Below are 24,735 nucleotides of genomic sequence, written 5' to 3'. Positions count from 1 at the left end.
TGGGCCTGGTCGCACCTCCTCCACCTCCTCCACCACCTCCTCCTCCTCTCGCCACCACCACCACCACCACCGCTGCTGCTGCTGCTGTTTCTATACCTGGACGGCTCTGCGAGCTTTTTCAAACGTAATAAATGCTGTTAAAAACACAAAAAGACAAAGCACGCCACATCCTGTTTCAATAACCCAGAACCATGACAGACTTTTCACAAGTGAAGTGCTTGAATCCAATGATGTTTAAAGCAGTAGATTGAGAAGATTTAAGTGGGATGTAATGTAGAAGGAGGGGGTAATGTACATGGCGTGCATTGTGCTGTACGGCGCTAAAACCACTGCTACAGCCGCAACCACGGAACTCATACTAATGTACGACATGTGAATAGAGGCCAAGAGGAAAGGTAAAGGTTACACTTCTTCACACATAATCGCTTGTTATTGCTCATGCAGTATTTCATTCAAAGGGGGGCAGATTATACTCGTTCTTAGCTCAAACCAGCAGCATTGGCATGTAATCCCAATTCACTTCAGTGGTGAAACACAGTTCTACCCAGACCTGGAGGTTACATTTCAAATCTTAAATGAACAAGTCACATATAAGTGTTGGATGAATAAAATCTTTGAACCGAGCATTGTGCAAGAGGGAAAACAAACTGACACAGAAACACGTAGAATTGCACAACAGGTTGTTTTGAAGTCAGACTTTTAGGCACTTGATTGTTGGAGTACAAAGACCTGCAGTGGGCCAGAAGCTGATCCGCCCCCAGTTCCTGCTCAGGTGTCACAGCAGTGGGCCAGAGGCGAGGGGGGGCTGAAGCGGCATAAGACACAACCAGCTGAAAGGTCAGAGTCAAGACACAACCAGCTGAAAGGTCAGAGTCTGCCACGTCAACAAGACCAGAGATCAACTCTTGTACAAGCACAAAATGTTACTAAGAACACATTTAGCAGTAGGTTTGTCCTCACGGCCCTCGTTCTCCCTGGGACACTCCTCGCTCCTGGGACGCTCCTCGCTCTCTCTGGGACACTCCTCGCTCCTGGGACGCTCCTCGCTCTCTCTGGGACACTCCTCGCTCCTGGGACGCTCCTCGTTCTCCCTGGAACGCTCCTCGTTCTCCCTGGGACGCTCCTCGCTCTCTCTGGGACGCTCCTCGCTCCTGGGACGCTCCTCGTTCTCCCTGGGACGCTCCTCGCTCTCCCTGGGACGCGCCTCGCTCTCTCTGGGACGCTCCTCGCTCCTGGGACGCTCCTCGTTCTCCCTGGGACGCGCCTCGCTCTCTCTGGGACGCTCCTCGCTCCTGGGACGCTCCTCGTTCTCCCTGGGACGCTCCTCGTTCTCTCTGGGACGCTCCTCGCTCCTGGGACGCTCCTCGTTCTCCCTGGGACGCGCCTCGCTCTCTCTGGGACGCTCCTCGCTCCTGGGACGCTCCTCGTTCTCCCTGGGACGCGCCTCGCTCTCCCTGGGACGCTCCTCGTTCTCTCTGGGACGCTCCTCGTTCTCCCTGGGACGCTCCTCGCTCTCCCTGGGACGCGCCTCGCTCTCTCTGGGACGCTCCTCGCTCCTGGGACGCTCCTCGTTCTCCCTGGGACGCTCCTCGTTCTCTCTGGGACGCTCCTCGCTCCTGGGACGCTCCTCGTTCTCCCTGGGACGCTCTTCGTTCTCTCTGGGACGCTCCTCGCTCCTGGGACGCTCCTCGTTCTCCCTGGGACGCTCCTCGCTCTCTCTGGGACGCTCCTCGCTCCTGGGACGCTCCTCGTTCTCCCTGGGACGCTCCTCGCTCTCCCTGGGACGCGCCTCGCTCTCTCTGGGACGCTCCTCGCTCCTGGGACGCTCCTCGTTCTCCCTGGGACGCTCCTCGCTCCTGGGACGCTCCTCGTTCTCCCTGGGACACGCCTCGCTCTCTCTGGGACGCTCCTCGCTCCTGGGACGCTCCTCGTTCTCCCTGGGACGCTCCTCGTTCTCTCTGGGACGCTCCTCGTTCTCCCTGGGACGCTCCTCGTTCTCCCTGGGACACGCCTCGCTCTCTCTGGGACGCTCCTCGCTCCTGGGACGCTCCTCGTTCTCCCTGGGACGCTCCTCGCTCTCTCTGGGACGCTCCTCGTTCTCCCTGGGACGCTCCTCGTTCTCTCTGGGACGCTCCTCGTTCTCCCTGGGACGCTCCTCGCTCTCCCTGGGACGCGTCTCGCTCTCTCTGGGACGCTCCTCGTTCTCTCTGGGACGCTCCTCGTTCTCCCTGGGACGCTCCTCGCTCTCCCTGGGACGCGCCTCGCTCTCCCTGGGACGCGCCTCGCTCTCTCTGGGACGCTCCTCGCTCCTGGGACGCTCCTCGTTCTCCCTGGGACGCTCCTCGTTCTCTCTGGGACGCTCCTCGCTCCTGGGACGCTCCTCGTTCTCCCTGGGACGCTCCTCGTTCTCCCTGGGACGCTCCTCGTTCTCTCTGGGACGCTCTTCGTTCTCTCTGGGACGCTCCTCGTTCTCCCTGGGACGCTCCTCGTTCTCCCTGGGACGCTCCTCGTTCTCTCTGGGACGCTCTTCGTTCTCTCTGGGACGCTCCTCGTTCTCCCTGGGACGCTCCTCGTTCTCCCTGGGACGCTCCTCGTTCTCTCTGGGACGCGCCTCGCTCTCTCTGGGACGCTCCTCGCTCCTGGGACGCTCCTCGTTCTCCCTGGGACGCTCCTCGTTCTCTCTGGGACGCTCCTCGCTCCTGGGACGCTCCTCGTTCTCCCTGGGACGCTCCTCGTTCTCCCTGGGACGCTCCTCGTTCTCTCTGGGACGCTCTTCGTTCTCTCTGGGACGCTCCTCGTTCTCCCTGGGACGCTCCTCGTTCTCCCTGGGACGCTCCTCGCTCTCTCTGGGACGCTCCTCGCTCCTGGGACGCTCCTCGTTCTCCCTGGGACGCTCCTCGCTCTCCCTGGGACGCGCCTCGCTCTCTCTGGGACGCTCCTCGCTCCTGGGACGCTCCTCGTTCTCCCTGGGACGCTCCTCGTTCTCTCTGGGACGCTCCTCGCTCCTGGGACGCTCCTCGCTCTCTCTGGGACGCTCCTCGCTCCTGGGACGCTCCTCGTTCTCCCTGGGACGCGCCTCGCTCTCCCTGGGACGCTCCTCGTTCTCTCTGGGACGCTCCTCGTTCTCCCTGGGACGCTCCTCGCTCTCCCTGGGACGCGCCTCGCTCTCTCTTGGACGCTCCTCGCTCCTGGGACGCTCCTCGTTCTCCCTGGGACGCTCCTCGTTCTCTCTGGGACGCTCCTCGCTCCTGGGACGCTCCTCGTTCTCCCTGGGACGCTCCTCGTTCTCTCTGGGACGCTCCTCGCTCCTGGGACGCTCCTCGTTCTCCCTGGGACGCTCCTCGCTCTCTCTGGGACGCTCATCGCTCCTGGGACGCTCCTCGTTCTCCCTGGGACGCGCCTCGCTCTCCCTGGGACGCTCCTCGTTCTCTCTGGGACGCTCCTCGTTCTCCCTGGGACGCTCCTCGCTCTCCCTGGGACGCGCCTCGCTCTCTCTGGGACGCTCCTCGCTCCTGGGACGCTCCTCGTTCTCCCTGGGACGCTCCTCGTTCTCTCTGGGACGCTCCTCGCTCCTGGGACGCTCCTCGCTCTCTCTGGGACGCTCCTCGCTCCTGGGACGCTCCTCGTTCTCCCTGGGACGCTCCTCGTTCTCTCTGGGACGCTCCTCGTTCTCTCTGGGACGCTCCTCGTTCTCCCTGGGACGCTCCTCGCTCTCTCTGGGACGCTCCTCGCTCCTGGGACGCTCCTCGTTCTCCCTGGGACGCTCCTCGTTCTCTCTGGGACGCTCCTCGCTCCTGGGACGCTCCTCGTTCTCCCTGGGACGCGCCTCGCTCTCTCTGGGACGCTCCTCGCTCCTGGGACGCTCCTCGTTCTCCCTGGGACGCTCCTCGTTCTCCCTGGGACGCTCCTCGTTCTCCCTGGGACGCGCCTCGCTCTCTCTGGGACGCTCCTCGCTCCTGGGACGCTCCTCGTTCTCCCTGGGACGCTCCTCGTTCTCTCTGGGACGCTCCTCGTTCTCCCTGGGACGCTCCTCGCTCTCCCTGGGACGCGCCTCGCTCTCTCTGGGACGCTCCTCGTTCTCTCTGGGACGCTCCTCGTTCTCCCTGGGACGCTCCTCGCTCTCCCTGGGACGCGCCTCGCTCTCCCTGGGACGCGCCTCGCTCTCTCTGGGACGCTCCTCGCTCCTTGGACGCTCCTCGTTCTCCCTGGGACGCTCCTCGTTCTCTCTGGGACGCTCCTCGCTCCTGGGACGCTCCTCGTTCTCCCTGGGACGCTCCTCGTTCTCCCTGGGACGCTCCTCGTTCTCTCTGGGACGCTCTTCGTTCTCTCTGGGACGCTCCTCGTTCTCCCTGGGACGCTCCTCGTTCTCCCTGGGACGCTCCTCGTTCTCTCTGGGACGCTCTTCGTTCTCTCTGGGACGCTCCTCGTTCTCCCTGGGACGCTCCTCGTTCTCCCTGGGACGCTCCTCGTTCTCTCTGGGACGCGCCTCGCTCTCTCTGGGACGCTCCTCGCTCCTGGGACGCTCCTCGTTCTCCCTGGGACGCTCCTCGTTCTCTCTGGGACGCTCCTCGCTCCTGGGACGCTCCTCGTTCTCCCTGGGACGCTCCTCGTTCTCCCTGGGACGCTCCTCGTTCTCCCTGGGACGCTCCTCGTTCTCCCTGGGACGCTCCTCGTTCTCTCTGGGACGCTCTTCGCTCCTGGGACGCTCCTCGTTCTCCCTGGGACGCTCCTCGTTCTCCCTGGGACGCTCCTCGTTCTCTCTGGGACGCTCTTCGTTCTCTCTGGGACGCTCCTCGTTCTCCCTGGGACGCTCCTCGTTCTCCCTGGGACGCTCCTCGTTCTCCCTGGGACGCTCCTCGTTCTCTCTGGGACGCTCTTCGTTCTCTCTGGGACGCTCCTCGTTCTCCCTGGGACGCTCCTCGTTCTCTCTGGGACGCTCCTCGTTCTCCCTGGGACGCTCTTCGTTCTCTCTGGGACGCTCCTCGTTCTCCCTGGGACGCTCCTCGTTCTCCCTGGGACGCTCCTCGTTCTCCCTGGGACGCTCCTCGTTCTCTCTGGGACGCTCTTCGTTCTCTCTGGGACGCTCCTCGTTCTCCCTGGGACGCTCCTCGTTCTCTCTGGGACGCTCCTCGTTCTCCCTGGGACGCTCTTCGTTCTCTCTGGGACGCTCCTCGTTCTCCCTGGGACAAATGATAAGTTTAACCATGTGCTGTCAGTAATAAATCAAAGGGAGACTCTTCAAATCTTCATCACCATCTGACTTGAAAATCAAACTCCCAGAAGGTCAGAGGTCAGTCAGTCGTTGCCCTCACTGGTCTCCAACGGCGTCAGACAGAAGACGTGTCCCATAACAGTCTTTGGACCAGCACTGCATAAATGTAGTGAGCTAAAAGACAACATGATATTGTAAAATAGCAACGCAGTCGATTCAGGAGGTCAGACTGTGGCAGTTACACCACAACGAAGTGAAGACGCACCATGTGTTTCCCTTAAATAATGCTTTAGGACGTCAACACCGACAAACCCGTGCGTTAGACGCCATTTTAAGGGTCATTTGTTTTACATCAACATTATTTAATAAAAGTTTGTGTGTCTCTGGAAGTGAAAAAGGCAGTTTCTGTGGTTAAGGCCCAAACCTCCTGTTTCTGCAGCTCAGAGTCATTTGGACCATGTTATAAATGATAATGATGTGGATCATATGCCTGGCACTTCAGTCCCACTAAAGGCCATTGATAATAGTTCATTCTATGATAATAGTTCATTCTATGATAATAGTTCATTCTATGATTGTGTTTAAAATACATGTAAACACAAGGGCTACAAAATACATTTATGAATAAAAATTTGCTTAATTTATTGTCAAATCATTTAGCTTTAAAATGAGAAAATGATTCTTCCAATTAGAAAAGTAAAGAAAGAACTAGACACGGTGTCAAACAGTGATGTTTTTATTGTGATGATGATGGACACGTGTTTCTACAATGAAACATGTTGTGGTTTCACACTCAGAGGACGTTACATTCTAGTGCCACTTTCCCCACCTCAGACAGACTCTTCTTCAGTTTGTTGTTCATGATGTTTATTTCCGTCCACTGGACTGAAACACACAGTGTCACCGGGTAAAGACAAGAAACAACCGCACACAAAGAAAAGAAAATCTACCCAAATCATCCGTTTTGTGTCCAAACCAGAGCTCTGAAGGCCGTGTGGTCAGAGGGTGAGCCACGTACGATTCCCTGGAAACAGATTTCCAAATAACTGGACATCCTGTGAAAGTGAAGAACCAAAACCACAAGCCAAAAGTTATATTCATATTCGGTTATAAAAATGTCCCACTTGGATTTCGATTCTGATAAAAATGCTGAATGTGACTCTTATTTTCCAAATACTCACGTTGCTGTAATCGAGTAGATATCTTTGGTATTTGTAGCTCAAAGTTAAAAATCAACTTAATTCAGCTTCATACACTTTGATCTAAAAATGTACTGAAATTGCAACTTGTAACTAGTGTAATATAGAAAATATAACATCTTTAATCTCAACTGTAACATACCATAACCACAGCCTTCAGAGACTAAGGGTTACACTAGCACTTTTAGTCACTTTCCACCACTGCCTCACACTAGCTCTGCTGTAAAACCACTCGTTATTCCAGCCGTCCTGGGGCATTACGGTCTTTCAAACACTGATTTTGATGGCATCTACTGTATGAAATCATGTTTTTACAATACACCTTGTAATATGACCGCCTCTGGTCAGCCATTATAAACTTTACCTGTAACACATGTGGATGTGTTACAAAACTGATCTGGTTTGTACAATGAACAAGCTGCTCATTTACACTGAATCAATCAATATTGTCACATATTTGATTAACCCATTGGCTAAATAATTGAGCGTTAGTTATAAATACCCAAGGATGGAAATACAATTGAAGGGTGTCTCTATCACTATCTGTTAAGGGTGCACAATATAACTTTTCTGTTACCTGCTCATTTCCATGGTTACCTGGGGTATTCCACAGTATGGCATTAAACTTAGTGTTTTCTTTTGAAGTGCGGGTGTCTTATTGCTCAAAAACATGCATTCTTAGTGAGCACGGTCGTTTTTCCACAGATCTGACCTGTAACTTCACCTAGTGGACTCACTGCACGTCTCCACGGAGATAGAGCTGCATAATGCCTTGCTGTGTAGCAACATCTCCATGGAGACTGGAGGCACTTTAAAGGACCGTGTCTGTGGTGCAGTGAATACAACCGGCTCATGTGTGTGTGATTTCACACCTGGAAACACATTGGAGCGGAGACGGTGTCCCAGGCTGTGGTAGCGGTGTGCTAGTGCGCCAGTCGCTCCAGAGCCACTATAATGTGGCAACACTGGCATGTTCACTTGAGGAGACGCTCCTCTCTGCAGCTCACACGGCATCAACACAATTTAAGAGAAAAATGTGAAGAAAATGTGACTGAAAGCGGATGTCTCACCTGTGACATGGCTGCAGCAGATCGAGGCCAAACTGTGAAGCCAAACCACAAAGAGGCTCGGGACAAACAAGTGGTATTGTATTTCTCAAGAAACTCACCAAGACACCCGAGAGCCTCGCGCTGGTTTCAGGAGGTCAAATTGTAACAGGAAATGTGCGTTTGCTGTAAAAAGCATAAACTTACAGAAAAAAAAATAAGCTCATAACTTATTTGTTTGTCCTTTTATTGAATTCATGACACTCTTAAATGCTATTTGTGTTGAACTATACCACACACAAATGTCAGACTGGCTAAAACAATATAAAACATAACCACAACATTATTTATATTATGTACATGCGCTCGTTTTCTCAGAGGCAAAAGAAATCAAAGAGTCCATTGTTCACTCCCAAGTGCACTTCCATTGTTTCATTCTGAAGACATTACCAGGGCTTAACAGCTTCATGTTGTGTGTCGTACAGAAGTGAAGCATTTCTACTTTGTTTTTCAGAAAAACAAAACACAAAAACTACCGGTATGTTTGGAACAGTGAGTGACACACTAGCTGATGTCACTTTGCAGCTTTTAGAGATTACACATTCTAACTAAAAGGGAAAGTACCAAAGAATACAATTTGGCTCAATGAAAGTTAATACAATGGAGTATGTAAATAAATGCTTGGAGTTTTATAGTACTAAATGTGTAAAACAAGACAGTAACAATGAAAAACAAGTGCCAAGATTGTCTTTGACCCGTTTTGGCTTCAGGAAAGTAAACCGGTAGATGCAGTCAACCAAATCAATGGTCTTCAATTGTGCTTTTTGTGGTTTTGCTCCATTTTGTGTCCAAATGCATTCAACAGTTACCAATACTCTAAATAAAATACTTTGAGACCACATCCCCAAACTAATACATACTACATAACAAATAGTGAGTTAGACATGAAAACTGACTTTACAAGTGGATTCTGATATTTTATGGACTTGAGTGAGCAAACTCAGAACATAACTGTAGATGTGGATCCTACCAAGTGTTTCAGAGAGAGAGGCTCATGGAGACGCCACAGTTCTAGAATCATGGGCTATGCATCTTTATACACATTTTTGAAGACAGGTAAAATTATTCTCTTATAAAACGTGACTTGCTTTAAAAACAAAGGAGGAAGCAGGTTTGCCGCTACCTTGGTAGCTGAAATACTCATAACCAGATGTCTGTTGGAGTGGTCCAGGAGCTGCCGGCCCTTCACTGCTCAGGCAGGACACAGCCCAGAGCTTCTTTATGTGGGAGCAAACTTCTTGGCCTGTGCCCGGACGCGCTTCTCATAGTCCATCCTGTTCTGACTGAAACACAAACGTAACATGTTATGATGTTGAAACAGAGCAGAGCAGCACTTGGTGTGACAAACACACACACCAGTAAATCGTGTAGGCCTCTGCCTGGGCCGGGTCCTGAATATTGGGCTCGTTCAGCAGTTCTTGGATTCCCAGCAGAATCTGAAAAGACAGTTCATGTCATTCTTGCACCTTATATTTTTGATCAGCTTTCCCCAACGAGTTCTGTAAAATGGTGGTCAAACCTGTTTGATGGTAATGGCAGGCCTCCAGTCCTTGTCCTCCTCCAGGATGGAGAGACACACAGTGCCTGATGGGTAGACATTCGGGTGGAAGATCGGAGGCTCAAATTTGCCTAAATAAATATAGAGGGAAACAACAAAGCGGTGGTTAAAGTTCAAACTCAGAAAGCTGAGGATATGGTTAGGCATTGTAAAAACCATCATTACCTGATTTTTCATTGAATATCTCTAAAACACAAGAGGATGTGTGAAAGTGCTTTGCTCTGGGATAAGCCCTTATATAAAGAACAACCTTCACTATAAAAAAGATGTCTATGTAGAATGATCAATCGTCCAACATAACTCACACTTTGGTGGAGAAGACGGGTAGTCATCTTTGAACAGCATTCGGAGTTTGTAAAGGCCGCCCTCCCACAAGGTCTGAACAGAAAACACTCGTCTTAATCATTTGTCTTACATCAAGTCTTACATTTGACTAAGCTTTGAATGAGGAAAATGTGGGTTTCACTCTGTGTGGTTTGCTACACAACACTCATGTCAATGGCATTGGTGGTTAAACATATTAAGCTCATACTCCTTTCTTTCCCGGGATGGCACATTCCCAGTTCATGAGATTCATTGTCCCATCTGGGTTCTTGGTAGGCACGGCAACAAAACCCTGTCAACAGAAATAAATGATAAGAAAATTGATTATTAATGAATGCAGTCCTGTGTGCCATTTATGCCAACCACAGGAGCTTACAAATGGGTGGTCTTTCCTCCAGGCTTTACGCTCCTGGGACAGTCTGCTCAACGCGATGCCAGACATGACTGCTCATTAACGCCTCCCTGTGGAAAAACACATTAATGATCTAATTAACGATGACAAGAAGTTAAACCAGAAACCCACAGACATGCGTGTTATATCCATGCCTATGTGGACATTGTATAAGCATTTTTGGCAAGCAACTGCCACACGAAAAGGTGCGTTTATTTTATGCGCTAGCAAGATATTAGCACTAGCTTAGCAATAGTCAAAAGGATATTGGTAGAAAACGGGACACAAACTAGCAACAGGTATATTCATCCGACATGTGTGCATGTTATATTCTGTTTTCAGCTCAACTTACCTCTTATATCGTTTAATTGGTGGCCTTGAGAACAAGTAATCACCTTGTTTGGCTCACTAAAGCTAACGCGGCGTCTGCAACTAGCGGCTAACAAAATAACACACCCTTTTACGGTCGGAAACAAAACCGGTTATTGGAGTTGGGAGTTCAACAAAGCGTCAATTTACTGCTATTTCCACATTACCATGAACTGATAAGATCGGTGAGGTCTATCGGGAACAGTGGATGTGGGACTCTGTGCGGCTTTAGGGGCTCGAGAAGGCTAACACCATAGCACGCAGCACAAGAAAGGACCCCAATTTGTTTATTTGGTGAGGACCTTCAGGCAGCGCCGAGGACGCCTCTGGGGAAGTGGAACTCTTTTCACAATATTAACCATAGAAATCAAATCATTTGCTAAATCTCTGATCAAGCTCTCAAATAACAAAGCTACTAAAATAATTAATATCATGGAACAGTTACATTTATTGGTGTTCATCTCTTTTTCTCATTTTTGTGTTTACTTTATTTTATTTAATTTCTGTTGCCTTAAGTTATGTATAAGTCATGTATATGATGTAAGTCATGTATGATATGATGTAAGTCATGTATATGATGTAAGTCATGTATGATATGATGTAAGTCATGTATGATATGATGTAAGTCATGTATATGATGTAAGTCATGTATGATATGATGTAAGTCATGTATATGATGTAAGTCATGTATATGATGTAAGTCATGTGTATGATATGATGTAAGTCATGTATATGATGTAAGTCATGTATGATATGATGTAAGTCATGTATATGATGTAAGTCATGTATATGATGTAAGTCATGTATGATATGATGTAAGTCATGTATGATATGATGTAAGTCATGTATATGATGTAAGTCATGTATGATATGATGTAAGTCATGTATGATATGATGTAAGTCATGTATATGATGTAAGTCATGTATATGATGTAAGTCATGTATGATATGATGTAAGTCATGTATATGATGTAAGTCATGTATATGATGTAAGTCATGTATATGATGTAAGTCATGTATGATATGATGTAAGTCATGTATGATATGATGTAAGTCATGTATATGATGCAAGTCATGTATGATATGATGTAAGTCATGTATATGATGTAAGTCATGTATGATATGATGTAAGTCATGTATATGATTTAAGTCATGTATATGATTTAAGTCATGTATATGATGTAAGTCATGTATGATATGATGCAAGTCATGTATATGATGTAAGTCATGTATATGATGTAAGTCATGTATGATATGATGTAAGTCATGTATATGATGTAAGTCATGTATATGATGTAAGTCATGTATATGATGTAAGTCATGTATGATATGATGTAAGTCATGTATATGATTTAAGTCATGTATATGATGTAAGTCATGTATGATATGATGTAAGTCATGTATATGATGTAAGTCATGTATATGATGTAAGTCATGTATGATATGATGTAAGTCATGTATATGATGTAAGTCATGTATATGATGTAAGTCATGTATGATATGATGTAAGTCATGTATATGATGTAAGTCATGTATGATATGATGTAAGTCATGTATATGATGTAAGTCATGTATATGATGTAAGTCATGTATGATATGATGTAAGTCATGTATATGATGTAAGTCATGTATGATATGATGTAAGTCATGTATATGATGTAAGTCATGTATGATATGATGTAAGTCATGTATGATATGATGTAAGTCATGTATATGATGTAAGTCATGTATGATATGATGTAAGTCATGTATATGATGTAAGTCATGTATATGATGTAAGTCATGTATGATATGATGTAAGTCATGTATATGATGTAAGTCATGTATGATATGATGTAAGTCATGTATATGATGTAAGTCATGTATATGATGTAAGTCATGTATGATATGATGTAAGTCATGTATATGATGTAAGTCATGTATGATATGATGTAAGTCATGTATATGATGTAAGTCATGTATGATATGATGTAAGTCATGTATATGATTTAAGTCATGTATATGATGTAAGTCATGTATGATATGATGTAAGTCATGTATATGATGTAAGTCATGTATATGATGTAAGTCATGTATATGATGTAAGTCATGTATGATATGATGTAAGTCATGTATATGATGTAAGTCATGTATATGATGTAAGTCATGTATGATATGATGTAAGTCATGTATATGATGTAAGTCATGTATGATATGATGTAAGTCATGTATATGATGTAAGTCATGTATATGATGTAAGTCATGTATGATATGATGTAAGTCATGTATATGATGTAAGTCATGTATGATATGATGTAAGTCATGTATATGATGTAAGTCATGTATGATATGATGTAAGTCATGTATGATATGATGTAAGTCATGTATATGATGTAAGTCATGTATGATATGATGTAAGTCATGTATATGATGTAAGTCATGTATATGATGTAAGTCATGTATGATATGATGTAAGTCATGTATATGATGTAAGTCATGTATGATATGATGTAAGTCATGTATATGATGTAAGTCATGTATATGATGTAAGTCATGTATGATATGATGTAAGTCATGTATATGATGTAAGTCATGTATATGATGTAAGTCATGTATGATATGATGTAAGTCATGTATATGATGTAAGTCATGTATATGATGTAAGTCATGTATGATATGATGTAAGTCATGTATATGATGTAAGTCATGTATGATATGATGTAAGTCATGTATATGATGTAAGTCATGTATGATATGATGTAAGTCATGTATATGATGTAAGTCATGTATGATATGATGTAAGTCATGTATGATATGATGTAAGTCATGTATGATATGCTTGCGTGCCTAATTGCATGTGATGTCTTACGCGATGCTTTTGACCTGCTCATATTTTGTCCTCATGAGATCAAGAGCAGTTAGATGTCAAAGGTTTATGGATGTTCTCAAAGTCAAGTGGCTCATGAGCTTGTAATGTCATAAGTATCTTACTACACAGAGGTGAGAGGTCCCCAAGGGCCCCGTCAGACCACACGGGTCCACTCTGCTGGAGGAAAGGCACAGGTGTCATCGCCGGGCTTGGGTCAGTGGGTCTCAGTGTCGTTCTCTGATGAAAGTCGATTCACAGCAGAACTGATGGTCGCCTGAGCTGTTGGAGATGTCAGACTGTGGTCACCAGACGTTTGGAGGATGGTGCTCGTGTGAACAGCTGAATGGTTCTGTGATAAGCCAATACTAGTTGAATAAAGTACTAAATTACTTTTTCAGAGTGATGAGGAACGCATTCGATTTGTGCAACCATTTGCCTTATAATCAAGTATTCACCAAGTGACTTAGAGTAGAGCGAGTAGCAGCAGCAGGAGGAGCAGGAGGAGGAGCAGCAGCAGGAGGAAACACTCAGGGTGTTGAGCATGTGCTTTGTGCCAGGAGTGACTGGTGAGTCTTGTCCTCGCGTCAAAGAGAAATAAACTTTCTGCAGGTTTTGAAACGCGTCTTTGCTGTAGTTTAACATTCATGATTTAAATAAACTGAAACAAACATGTTGTTGTGCATCGTGGCCTTACAATCCACTCATTTTGTTTTAGTGATGTTTTTCATGCTTGAGGACATGTGCTTAATGTATGACTTTGTATTAATCAGTCAACATAAAAGATAAATAAAGCTCAGTCAAACTGTTTATTTGATATTTTAATGATTATGTTACTGTGATCAGCAACACAAAGGGATTGTCAGCAAACGATATATGTTATACAATAATGTTGATTACGCTTTACTTTTATAACAAAGAAGCGCAGTAACGCGACACGTTAGTTTTCCAGAGCTGTTACCAGGTAACGTAATGCTACCATTAAGAGATAAGATTAACACTTTATTGCAACAATTGTGTAACAGTTGTAGCCCTAGTTAAGAACCCTAAATGCGCAAAAGAGCATTTTTATAAATGTGTTACAAAACTAAATTACAAAAACTATATCTTTTAGTTAGTCTTGTCCTGTGCAGAGATGATGTATTCTGATGGCGCTTTTTTAAACCATTCAGTCCAGGAGCCGTCGTACAGACAGGACTCAGACTGCCCGAGCAGGTGAGCACCTAATATAATGACACAAGCCGTGACCCCTGACCCACACGTGGTCCACAGCGGCTTCTGGACGTCCACACCAGCCGCTCTGAACAGCTTTGCCAAGTCTTCAACTGGAAGCATTTTCCCAGACTCATTCAAGAAAGAGGAAAAGGGAATGTTGATGGTCCCGGGGTAATGGCCCGGCAGAACATCTGGAGAAAAGAAGCTCAAATCAGTTGATGATGTCACAACATTAAACAGCTGTATTATTTGTAGAATTAAACACATACATTTAAACTCATATTGCTTTGGCCTGGTCTATAGTTAATACATAATTCCACATGTAATACAAAACTAAAAGTTCAACATTTTGTATTTGTATCTTTCTTTCCAAAAAATCAATGATTGGCTTTGGGGCTTTTTATGGCGTGAGCTACAGCCAATCATCTGTCAGTAAAAGCATGTGATTTGAAGCAGAAGCTTTGGAATTCTGTCAGGACAATCCAGTCAATCATTAAGATCTATTAGAACAAACTGTCTTATGTCATTTTTCTTGTGTCCATCAAGACAAGAGTGCAAGTTGTTGTTTTGTATTATTACCCTGTAGAATGTACTCTAAAATGCCCTATGACCCTCCAAACCTAATCATTCACTGCAAACATATGTCAACACTTTGTGTCCAGAAGAATACACAAGGTACATACAGGGCAATAGTTCAAATGTTTCCATTAGATCAGAACGACAGAACAGGCCAATTTGTCCATCCATCCATTTTTTACCGCTTGTTCCCTTTCAGGGTCGCGGGTGACTGGAGCCTATCCCAGTGACTTTGGGCCTTAGGCGGGGTACATCCTGGACAGTGGCCAACTCGTCACAGGGTCAACACAGACCTATTTTTATTAAGCTTATTTATTGTTGACATAAGATACTTTTCATTCCCCAAAATTTCCCAGAAACTCTCCGCCTGCTGCATCCCCGATATCCCCTACATCCCTTACATCCCCTACATCCCTTACATCCCCGACATCCCCGACATCCCCTACATCCCCGACATCCCCTACATCCCTGACATCCCCTACATCCCCGACATCCCCTACATCCCTGACATCCCCTACATCCCCGACATCCCCGACATCTCCTACATCCCTTACATCCCCGACATCCCCGACATCTCCTACATCCCTTACATCCCCGACATCCCCGAGATCCCCTACATCCCTGACATCCCCTACATCCCCGACATCCCCGACATCTCCTACATCCCTTACATCCCCGACATCCCCGACATCCCCTACATCCCTTACATCCCCGACATCCCTTACATCCCGGACATCCCCTAAATCCCTTACATCCCCGACATCCCTTACATCCCCTACATCCCTTACAGCCCCGACATCCCCTACATCCCTTACATCCCCGACATCCCTTACATCCCTTACATCCCCTACATCCCTGACATCCCCTACATCCCTTACATCCCCTACATCCCTTACATCCCCTACATCCCCACATCCCCTACATCCCTTACATCCCCTACATCCCCTACATCCCCGACATCCCTTACATCACCGACATCCCCTAAATCCCTTACATTCCCTACATCCCTTACATCCCCGACATCGCCGACATCCCCTACATCCCTTACATCCCCGACATCCCCTACATCCCTTACATCCCCGACATCCCTTACATCCCCTACATCCCTTACATCCCCTACATCCCCACATCCCTTACATCCCCTACATCCCTTACATCCCTTACATCCCCTACATCCCCTACATCCCTTACATCCCCTACATCCCTTACATCCCCGACATCGCCGACATCCCCTACATCCCTTACATCCCCGACATCCCCTACATCCCTGACATCCCCTACATCCCTTACATCCCCTACATCCCTGACATTCCCTACATCCCCACATCCCTTACATCCCCTACATCCCTTACATCCCTTACATCCCCTACATCCCCTACATCCCTTACATCCCCTACATCCCTTACATCCCCGACATCGCCGACATCCCCTACATCCCTTACATCCCCGACATCCCCTACATCCCTGACATCCCCTACATCCCTTACATCCCCTACATCCCTGACATTCCCTACATCCCTGACATTCCCTACATCCCTGACATCCCCTACATCCCTTACATCCCCTACATCCCTTACAGCCCCTACATCCCTTACATCCCCTACATCCCTGACATCCCCTACATCCCTTACATCCCCTACATCCCTGACATCCCCTACATCCCTCACATTCCTCACATCCCCTACATCCCTCACATCCCCTACATCCCCCACATCCCCTACATCCCTCACATCCCCTACATCCCTTACATCCCCTACATCCCCTACATACCTCACATCCCCTACATTCCTCACATCCCCTACATCCCTCACATCCCTTACATCCCTCACATCCCCTACATCCCTCACATCCCCTACATCCCTCACATCCCCTACATCCCTCACAACCCCTACATCCCTCACAACCCCTACATCCCTCACATCCCCTACATCCCTTACATCCCTCACATCCCCTACATTCCTCACATCCCTCACATCCCCTACTTCCCTTACATCCCTCACATCCCCTACATCCCTCACATCCCCTACATTCCTCACATACCTCACATCCCTCACATCCTTCACATCCCTTACATCCCCTACATCCCTCACATCCCCTACATCCCCTACATCCCTCACATCCCCTACATCCCTCACATCCCCTACATCCCTTACATCCCTCACATCCCCTACATCCCCTACATCCCTTACATCCCCTACATCCCTCACATCCCCTACATCCCTTACATCCCCTTCATCCCTCACATCCCTCACATCCCTCACATCCCCTACATCCCTTACATCCCCTACATCCCTCACATCCCCTACATCCCCACATCCCTTACATCCCCTACATCAATTACATCCCTTACATCCCCTACATCCCCTACATCCCTTACATCCCCTACATCCCTTACATCCCCGACATCGCCGACATCCCCTACATCCCTTACATCCCCGACATCCCCTACATCCCTGACATCCCCTACATCCCTTACATCCCCTACATCCCTGACATTCCCTACATCCCCACATCCCTTACATCCCCTACATCCCTTACATCCCTTACATCTCCTACATCCCCTACATCCCTTACATCCCCTACATCCCTTACATCCCCGACATCGCCGACATCCCCTACATCCCTTACATCCCCGACATCCCCTACATCCCTGACATCCCCTACATCCCTTACATCCCCTACATCCCTGACATTCCCTACATCCCTGACATTCCCTACATCCCTGACATCCCCTACATCCCTTACATCCCCTACATCCCTTACAGCCCCTACATCCCTTACATCCCCTACATCCCTTACATCCCCTACATCCCTGACATCCCCTACATCCCTCACATTCCTCACATCCCCTACATCCCTCACATCCCCTACATCCCCCACATCCCCTACATCCCTCACATCCCCTACATCCCTTACATCCCCTACATCCCCTACATACCTCACATCCCCTACATTCCTCACATCCCCTACATCCCTCACATCCCTTACATCCCTCACATCCCCTACATCCCTCACATCCCCTACATCCCTCACATCCCCTACATCCCTCACAACCCCTACATCCCTCACAACCCCTACATCCCTCACATCCCCTACATCCCTTACATCCCTCACATCCCCTACATTCCTCACATCCCTCACATCCCCTACTTCCCTTACATCCCTCACATCCCCTACATCCCTCACATCCCCTACATTCCTCACATACCTCACATCCCTCACATCCCCTACATCCCTTACATCCCTCACATCCCCTACATCCCCTACATCCCTCACATCCCCTACATCCCTCACATCCCCTACATCCCTTACATCCCTCACATCCCCTACATCCCCTACATCCCTTACATCCCCTACATCCCTCACATCCCCTACATCCCTTACATCCCCTTCATCCCTCACATCCCTCACATCCCCTACATCCCTTACATCCCCTACATCCCCTACATCCCTCACATCCCTCACATCCCTTACATCCCCTACATCCCTCACATCCCCTACATTCCTCACATCCCTTACATCCCTCACATCCCTTACATCCCCTACATCCCTCACATCCCCTACATCCCTCACATCCCCTACATCCCTCACATCCCCTACATCCCTCACATCCCCTACATCCCTCACATCCCCTACATCCCTCACATCCCCTACATCCCTCACATCCCCTACATCCCCTACATCCCCTACATCCCCTACATCCCTCACATCCCCTACATCCCCTACATCCCTCACATCCCTTACATCCCCTACATCCCCTACATCCCTCACATCCCCTACATCCCTCACATCCCCTACATCCCTCACATCCCCTACATCCCTCACATCCCCTACATCCCTTACATCCCCTACATCCCTCACATCCCCTACATCCCCTACATCCCTCACATCCCCTACATCCCTTACATCCCCTACATCCCCTACATCCCTCACATCCCTCACATCCCCTACATCCCCTACATCCCTTACATCCCCTACATCCCTCACATCCCCTACATTCCTCACATCCCCTACATCCCCTACATCCCTCACATCCCCTACATCCCTTACATCCCCTACATCCCTCACATCCCTCACATCCCTTACATCCCCTACATCCCTCACATCCCTCACATCCCCTACATTCCTCACATCCCTTACATCCCTCACATCCCTTACATCCCTCACATCCCTCACATCCCCTACATCCCCTACATCCCTTACATCCCCTACATCCCTCACATCCCCTACATCCCTCACATCCCCTACATCCCTCACATCCCCTACATCCCTCACATCCCCTACATCCCTCACATCCCTCACATCCCCTACATCCCTTACATCCCCTACATCCCCTACATCCCTCACATCCCCTACATCCCTTACATCCCCTACATCCCCTACATCCCTCACATCCCCTACATCCCTCACATCCCCTACATCCCTCACATCCCCTACATCCCTCACATCCCCTACATCCCTCACATCCCCTACATCCCTCACATCCCTCACATCCCTCACATCCCTCACATCCCCTACATCCCTTACATCCCCTACATCCCCTACATCTCTCACATCCCTCACATCCCCTACATCCCCTACATCCCTCACATCCCCTACATCCCTCACATCCCTCACATCCCCTACATCCCCTACATCCCTCACATCCCCTACATCCCTTACATCCCCTACATCCCTCACATCCCTCACATCCCCTACATCCCCTACATCCCTTACATCCCCTACATCCCTCACATCCCCTACATCCCTCACATCCCCTACATCCCTCACATCCCCTACATCCCTCACATCCCCTACATCCCTCACATCCCCTACATCCCTCACATCCCCTACATCCCTCACATCCCCTACATCCCTCACATCCCCTACATCCCTCACATCCCCTACATCCCTTACATCCCCTACATCCCTCACATCCCTCACATCCCCTACATCCCTTACATCCCCTACATCCCTCACATCCCCTACATCCCTCACATCCCTCACATCCCCTACATCCCCTACATCCCTTACATCCCCTACATCCCCTACATCCCTCACATCCCTCACATCCCCTACATCCCTTACATCCCTTACATCCCTCACATCCCCTACATTCCTCACATCCCCTACATCCCTCACATCCCCTACATCCCTTACATCCCCTACATCCCTTACATCCCTCACATCCCCTACATCCCTCACATCCCCTACATCCCTCACATCCCCTACATCCCTCACATCCCTCACATCCCCTACATCCCTTACATCCCCTACATCCCTCACATCCCCTACATTCCTCACATCCCCTACATCCCTCACATCCCCTACATCCCTTACATCCGACATCCCTCACATCCCTCACATCCCCTACATCCCTTACATCCCCTACATCCCTCACATCCCCTACATCCCCTACATCCCTCACATCCCCTACATCCCTCACATCCCCTACATCCCTTACATCCCCTACATCCCTGACATCCCCTACATCCCTTGCATCCCCGACATCCCCTACATCCCCGACATCCCTGACCTCCCCTACATCCCTTACATCCCTGACATCCCCTACATCCCTTACATCCCCTACATCCCTTACATCCCCTACATCCCTTACATCCCCTACATCCCTTACATCCCTTACATCCCTTACATCCCCGACATCCCCTACATCCCCTTCATCCCCTACATCCCTTACATCCGACATCCCCGACATCCCTTACATCCCCTACATCTCTCACATCCCCTACATCCCTCACATCCCCTACATCCCTCACATCCCCTACATCCCCTACATCCCTCACATCCCTTACATCCCCTACATCCCTCACATCCCTTACATCCCTTACATCCCCTACATCCCTTACATCTCCTACATCCCTCACATCCCCTACATCCCTCACATCCCCTACATCCCTCACATCCCCTACATCCCTCACATCCCCTACATCCCTCACATCCCCTACATCCCTCACATCCCCTACATCCCTCACATCCCCTACATCCCTCACATCCCCTACATCCCTCACATCCCCTACATCCCTCACATCCCCTACATCCCTCACATCCCTCACATCCCCTACATCCCTCACATCCCTCACATCCCCTACATCCCTTACATCCCCTACATCCCTTACATCCCTCACATCCCCTACATCCCTCACATCCCCTACATTCCTCACATCCCCTACATCCCTCACATCCCCTACATCCCTTACATCCCTCACATCCCCTACATCCCTCACATCCCCTACATCCCTTACATCCCTCACATCCCCTACATCCCTCACATCCCCTACATCCCTTACATCCCCTACATCCCTGACATCCCCTACATCCCTTGCATCCCCGACATCCCCTACATCCCCGACATCCCTGACCTCCCCTACATCCCTTACATCCCTGACATCCCCTACATCCCTTACATCCCCTACATCCCTTACATCCCCTACATCCCTTACATCCCCCACATCCCTTACATCCCTTACATCCCTTACATCCCCTACATCCCCTTCATCCCCTACATCCCTTACATCCGACATCCCCGACATCCCTTACATCCCCTACATCTCTCACATCCCCTACATCCCTCACATCCCCTACATCCCTCACATCCCCTACATCCCCTACATCCCTCACATCCCTTACATCCCCTACATCCCTCACATCCCTTACATCCCCTACATCCCTTACATCTCCTACATCCCTCACATCCCCTACATCCCTCACATCCCCTACATCCCTCACATCCCCTACATCCCTCACATCCCCTACATCCCTCACATCCCCTACATCCCTCACATCCCCTACATCCCTCACATCCCCTACATCCCTCACATCCCTTACATCCCTCACATCCCCTACATCCCTTACATCCCTACATCCCTCACATCCCCTACATCCCTCACATCCCTCACATCCCCTACATCCCTTACATCCCTCACATCCCCTACATTCCTCACATCCCCTACATCCCTTACATCCCTCACATCCCCTACATCCCTCACATCCCCTACATCCCTCACATCCCTCACATCCCCTACATCCCTCACATCCCTCACATCCCCTACATCCCTTACATCCCCTACATCCCTTACATCCCTCACATCCCCTACATCCCTCACATCCCCTACATTCCTCACATCCCCTACATCCCTCACATCCCCTACATCCCTTACATCCCTCACATCCCCTACATCCCTCACATCCCCTACATCCCTTACATCCCTCACATCCCCTACATCCCCTACATCCCTCACATCCCCTACATCCCTCACATCCCCTACATCCCTCACATCCCCTACATCCCTCACATCCCTTACATCCCTCACATCCCTCACATCCCCTACATCCCTTACATCTCCTACATCCCCTACATCCCCTACATCCCTCACATCCCCTACATCCCTCACATCCCCTACATCCCTCACATCCCCTACATCCCTCACATCCCCTACATTCCTCACATCCCTTACATCCCTCACATCCCCTAAATCCCTCACATCCCCTACATCCCTTACATCCCCTACATCCCTCACATCCCCTACATTCCTCACATCCCCTAAATCCCTCACATCCCCTACATTCCTCACATCCCCTAAATCCCTCACATCCCCTACATTCCTCACATCCCCTAAATCCCTCACATCCCCTACATCCCTCACATCCCCTACATTCCTCACATCCCCTAAATCCCTCACATCCCCTACATCCCTCACATCCCCTACATCCCCTACATCCCCTACATCCCCTACATCCCTCACATCCCCTACATCCCTCACATCCCTCACATCCCCTACATCCCTCACATCCCCTACATCCCTCACATCCCCTACATCCCTTACATCCCCTACATACCTCACATCCCCTACATACCTCACATCCCCTACATCCCTTACATTCCTCACATCCCCTACATCCCTCACATCCCCTACATCCCTTACATTCCTCACATCCCCTACATCCCTCACATCCCCTACATCCCTTACATTCCTCACATCCCTCACATCCCCTACATCCCTCACATCCCCTACATCCCTTACATCCCCTACATACCTCACATCCCCTACATACCTCACATCCCCTACATCCCTTACATTCCTCACATCCCCTACATCCCTCACATCCCCTACATCCCTTACATTCCTCACATCCCCTACATCCCTCACATCCCCTACATCCCTTACATTCCTCACATCCCCTACATCCCTCACATCCCCTACATCCCTTACATCCCCTACATCCCCTACATCCCTCACATCCCCTACATCCCTCACATCCCCTACATCCCTCACATCCCCTAAATCCCTTACATCCCTCACATCCCCTACATCCCTGACATCCCTGACATTAAAGGTGACGTATTATGCTTGTTAAATACATGTAAATAAATACAAGTTGAATGTACATTAAGCAGGATAAGCCCCCTCATGCCCCCAGAGTCTCACCATCTCTGGGCTCGGGCTCCGTGCCCCTGAACCTGCCCGCGGACCTGGCGTCCACCACCTGCGCACCCTTGGTCCGGATGTTGTCCAGAATGTCCTCGTAAGTCTTCACCCAGGACGTCTTCATGGAGGCTGTGAACTCCTGAGGCTCAGGTGGAGTGTGCTCTGCGGTCAGGGGGAAGTCACTGCGGCGCCAGAGCTTCATCCCGCCGTCCAGCACCGACACCATGTCGTGTCCGAACAGCCGGAACATCCACCACACGCGGGGCGCGCTGAACGCCCCGAGCTCGTGCGTGTCGTACACCACCACGTGCGTCTCGTCCCCGATGCCGAGCTCCGTCACGTACTCAGAGAAGCGCTCTGGGGTCGGCAGCATGTGATCCAGACCCTCCGCGCTCTCCGCGCAGCAGACATCGATGTCGAAGTACGAGGCTCCAGGGATGTGCGCCCGGGCGAACTCCGCCCGCGGGTCCCGCTGGGTTTTGGCCAGATACCACGACGCGTCGAGGATCCGGAGTTTTGGACCGATCTGGTTGTTTTTGACGGCCTCTAAAAGCCACTGAGCCGAGACCAGGGTCCGGATCTGCGCCGCCATGACAGAGCTGCGTGTCTGAGGGGAGTGTCCTCTGAGGGGCTTTACCTTCAGGCGGGGTCAAGTTTAACTGAGCCACGTCTGGATGACCGGAGATACTGTCCAATCAGGGCGTAGCAGAGACGCCCAGCAGGATAACCAACGTGGATCGACCACGTCCAAGGGATCGATACTGTTCTGATCTGATCCCGAACGCGCCGAACTGGTCCAAACCAAATACACCAAAACAATTTGAAATACAGTGCCATACATTTATTATAAGAACATTTCAATCATCAATAATAGACTTGTTCTTGAACCTATGTTGATTATTTTTGTCCAACATCTGAATAAAGGGAATTTAAAACATAAAGGCAATCACAACCAGCTTGTTTTTAGTCAGATCCATCATTCTGGGAAGAATCTGATCACTTTGTACTATAAAACACACACAAATAAAAAATAAGTCTAAAAATCACAAAATGCTAATAGGCCTTTAATATGTGTTCCGCCTGGACCTTAAAAAACAACACTATTACAAATCCATAAATCAATATAATATATGCTTTAGCTTTGAAAAGGGAATTGTCAAGACTCCTGCTTTACTATTTCCCTCTGTGCAGCTTCTAATTAGAGTCAATTAAACACCAGAAGCCAACACTTCACAAAGAGTTCAGCCCTCGATAGCAGTATATTTTAACACTAACACTATATGAAATTTCCCCATGTGTGAACATTAAAGGAATATCTTATCTTATAATCTGTAATTGGGTCTAATAAAATAATTAGAATTCAAGTAATTGCATGCTTATCATGCCAGATATCATGCTGTCTGTCTCACTCTGACTTGGATTCTTCACATGAATCAGTTTGTGAATTATGAGAATTCATCTTACTGGCAAGGATGTTGGTTTATTAGTTTTCGGTTTATTATAACATTATAACA

General features: G+C 48.8%; 2 protein-coding genes and 1 long non-coding RNA gene across 3 annotated transcripts; all 3 read right to left on the bottom strand.

Moving 5' to 3' along the window:
* Window positions 1–5,975: 5,975 nt before the first annotated feature.
* Window positions 5,976–7,396, bottom strand: LOC140357748 (uncharacterized). Its single transcript, XR_011926669.1, has 3 exons — window positions 7,284–7,396; window positions 6,163–6,267; window positions 5,976–6,097 (listed from the first exon to the last, which is right to left on the bottom strand). It is a non-coding gene; the product is annotated as an uncharacterized lncRNA (long non-coding RNA).
* A 294-nt stretch (window positions 7,397–7,690) lies between these two features.
* Window positions 7,691–10,454, bottom strand: LOC140358731 (SUMO-conjugating enzyme UBC9-like). Its single transcript, XM_072443765.1, has 7 exons — window positions 10,143–10,454; window positions 9,776–9,861; window positions 9,608–9,691; window positions 9,381–9,453; window positions 9,037–9,146; window positions 8,874–8,953; window positions 7,691–8,800 (listed from the first exon to the last, which is right to left on the bottom strand). The coding sequence occupies exons 2-7, from the start codon at window positions 9,839–9,841 to the stop codon at window positions 8,737–8,739; spliced, it is 477 nt and encodes a 158-aa protein (XP_072299866.1). The 5' UTR covers window positions 9,842–9,861; window positions 10,143–10,454; the 3' UTR covers window positions 7,691–8,736.
* Window positions 10,455–14,063: 3,609 nt separating this feature from the next.
* LOC140357746 (3-mercaptopyruvate sulfurtransferase-like) lies at window positions 14,064–23,834 on the bottom strand. The gene is made up of 2 exons (XM_072442262.1): window positions 23,222–23,834; window positions 14,064–14,410 (listed from the first exon to the last, which is right to left on the bottom strand). The coding sequence occupies exons 1-2, from the start codon at window positions 23,811–23,813 to the stop codon at window positions 14,115–14,117; spliced, it is 888 nt and encodes a 295-aa protein (XP_072298363.1). The 5' UTR covers window positions 23,814–23,834; the 3' UTR covers window positions 14,064–14,114.
* Between the last annotated feature and the right edge of the window lie 901 nt (window positions 23,835–24,735).

Source organism: Eucyclogobius newberryi, unplaced genomic scaffold, assembly GCF_026437365.1.
Source record: "Eucyclogobius newberryi isolate DKJ021-1_F unplaced genomic scaffold, fEucNew1.0.hap1 SCAF_13, whole genome shotgun sequence".
Lineage (NCBI taxonomy): Eukaryota > Metazoa > Chordata > Actinopteri > Gobiiformes > Gobiidae > Eucyclogobius > Eucyclogobius newberryi.
The sequence above is the reverse complement of the archived record's forward strand: the minus strand, read 5'-3'. Positions and strand labels throughout refer to the sequence as shown.

What these genes read in the sequence shown, in the direction of transcription:
- LOC140358731 (XM_072443765.1), bottom strand. Translation starts at nt 9,841, where the DNA reads ATGTCTGGCATCGCGTTGAGCAGACTGTCCCAGGAGCGTAAAGCCTGG. An exon ending in CCATCCCGGGAAAGAAAGGA is followed by an intron (nt 9,454 to 9,607) that starts GTATGAGCTTAA and finishes TTTTCTGTTCAG; the next exon opens with ACCTTGTGGGAGGGCGGCCT. An exon ending in CCCGTCTTCTCCACCAAAGT is followed by an intron (nt 9,147 to 9,380) that starts GTGAGTTATGTT and finishes ATATTTATTTAG; the next exon opens with GCAAATTTGAGCCTCCGATC.
- LOC140357746 (XM_072442262.1), bottom strand. Translation starts at nt 23,813, where the DNA reads ATGGCGGCGCAGATCCGGACCCTGGTCTCGGCTCAGTGGCTTTTAGAG. An exon ending in GGAGCCCGAGCCCAGAGATG is followed by an intron (nt 14,411 to 23,221) that starts GTGAGACTCTGG and finishes TCTTTTCTCCAG; the next exon opens with ATGTTCTGCCGGGCCATTAC.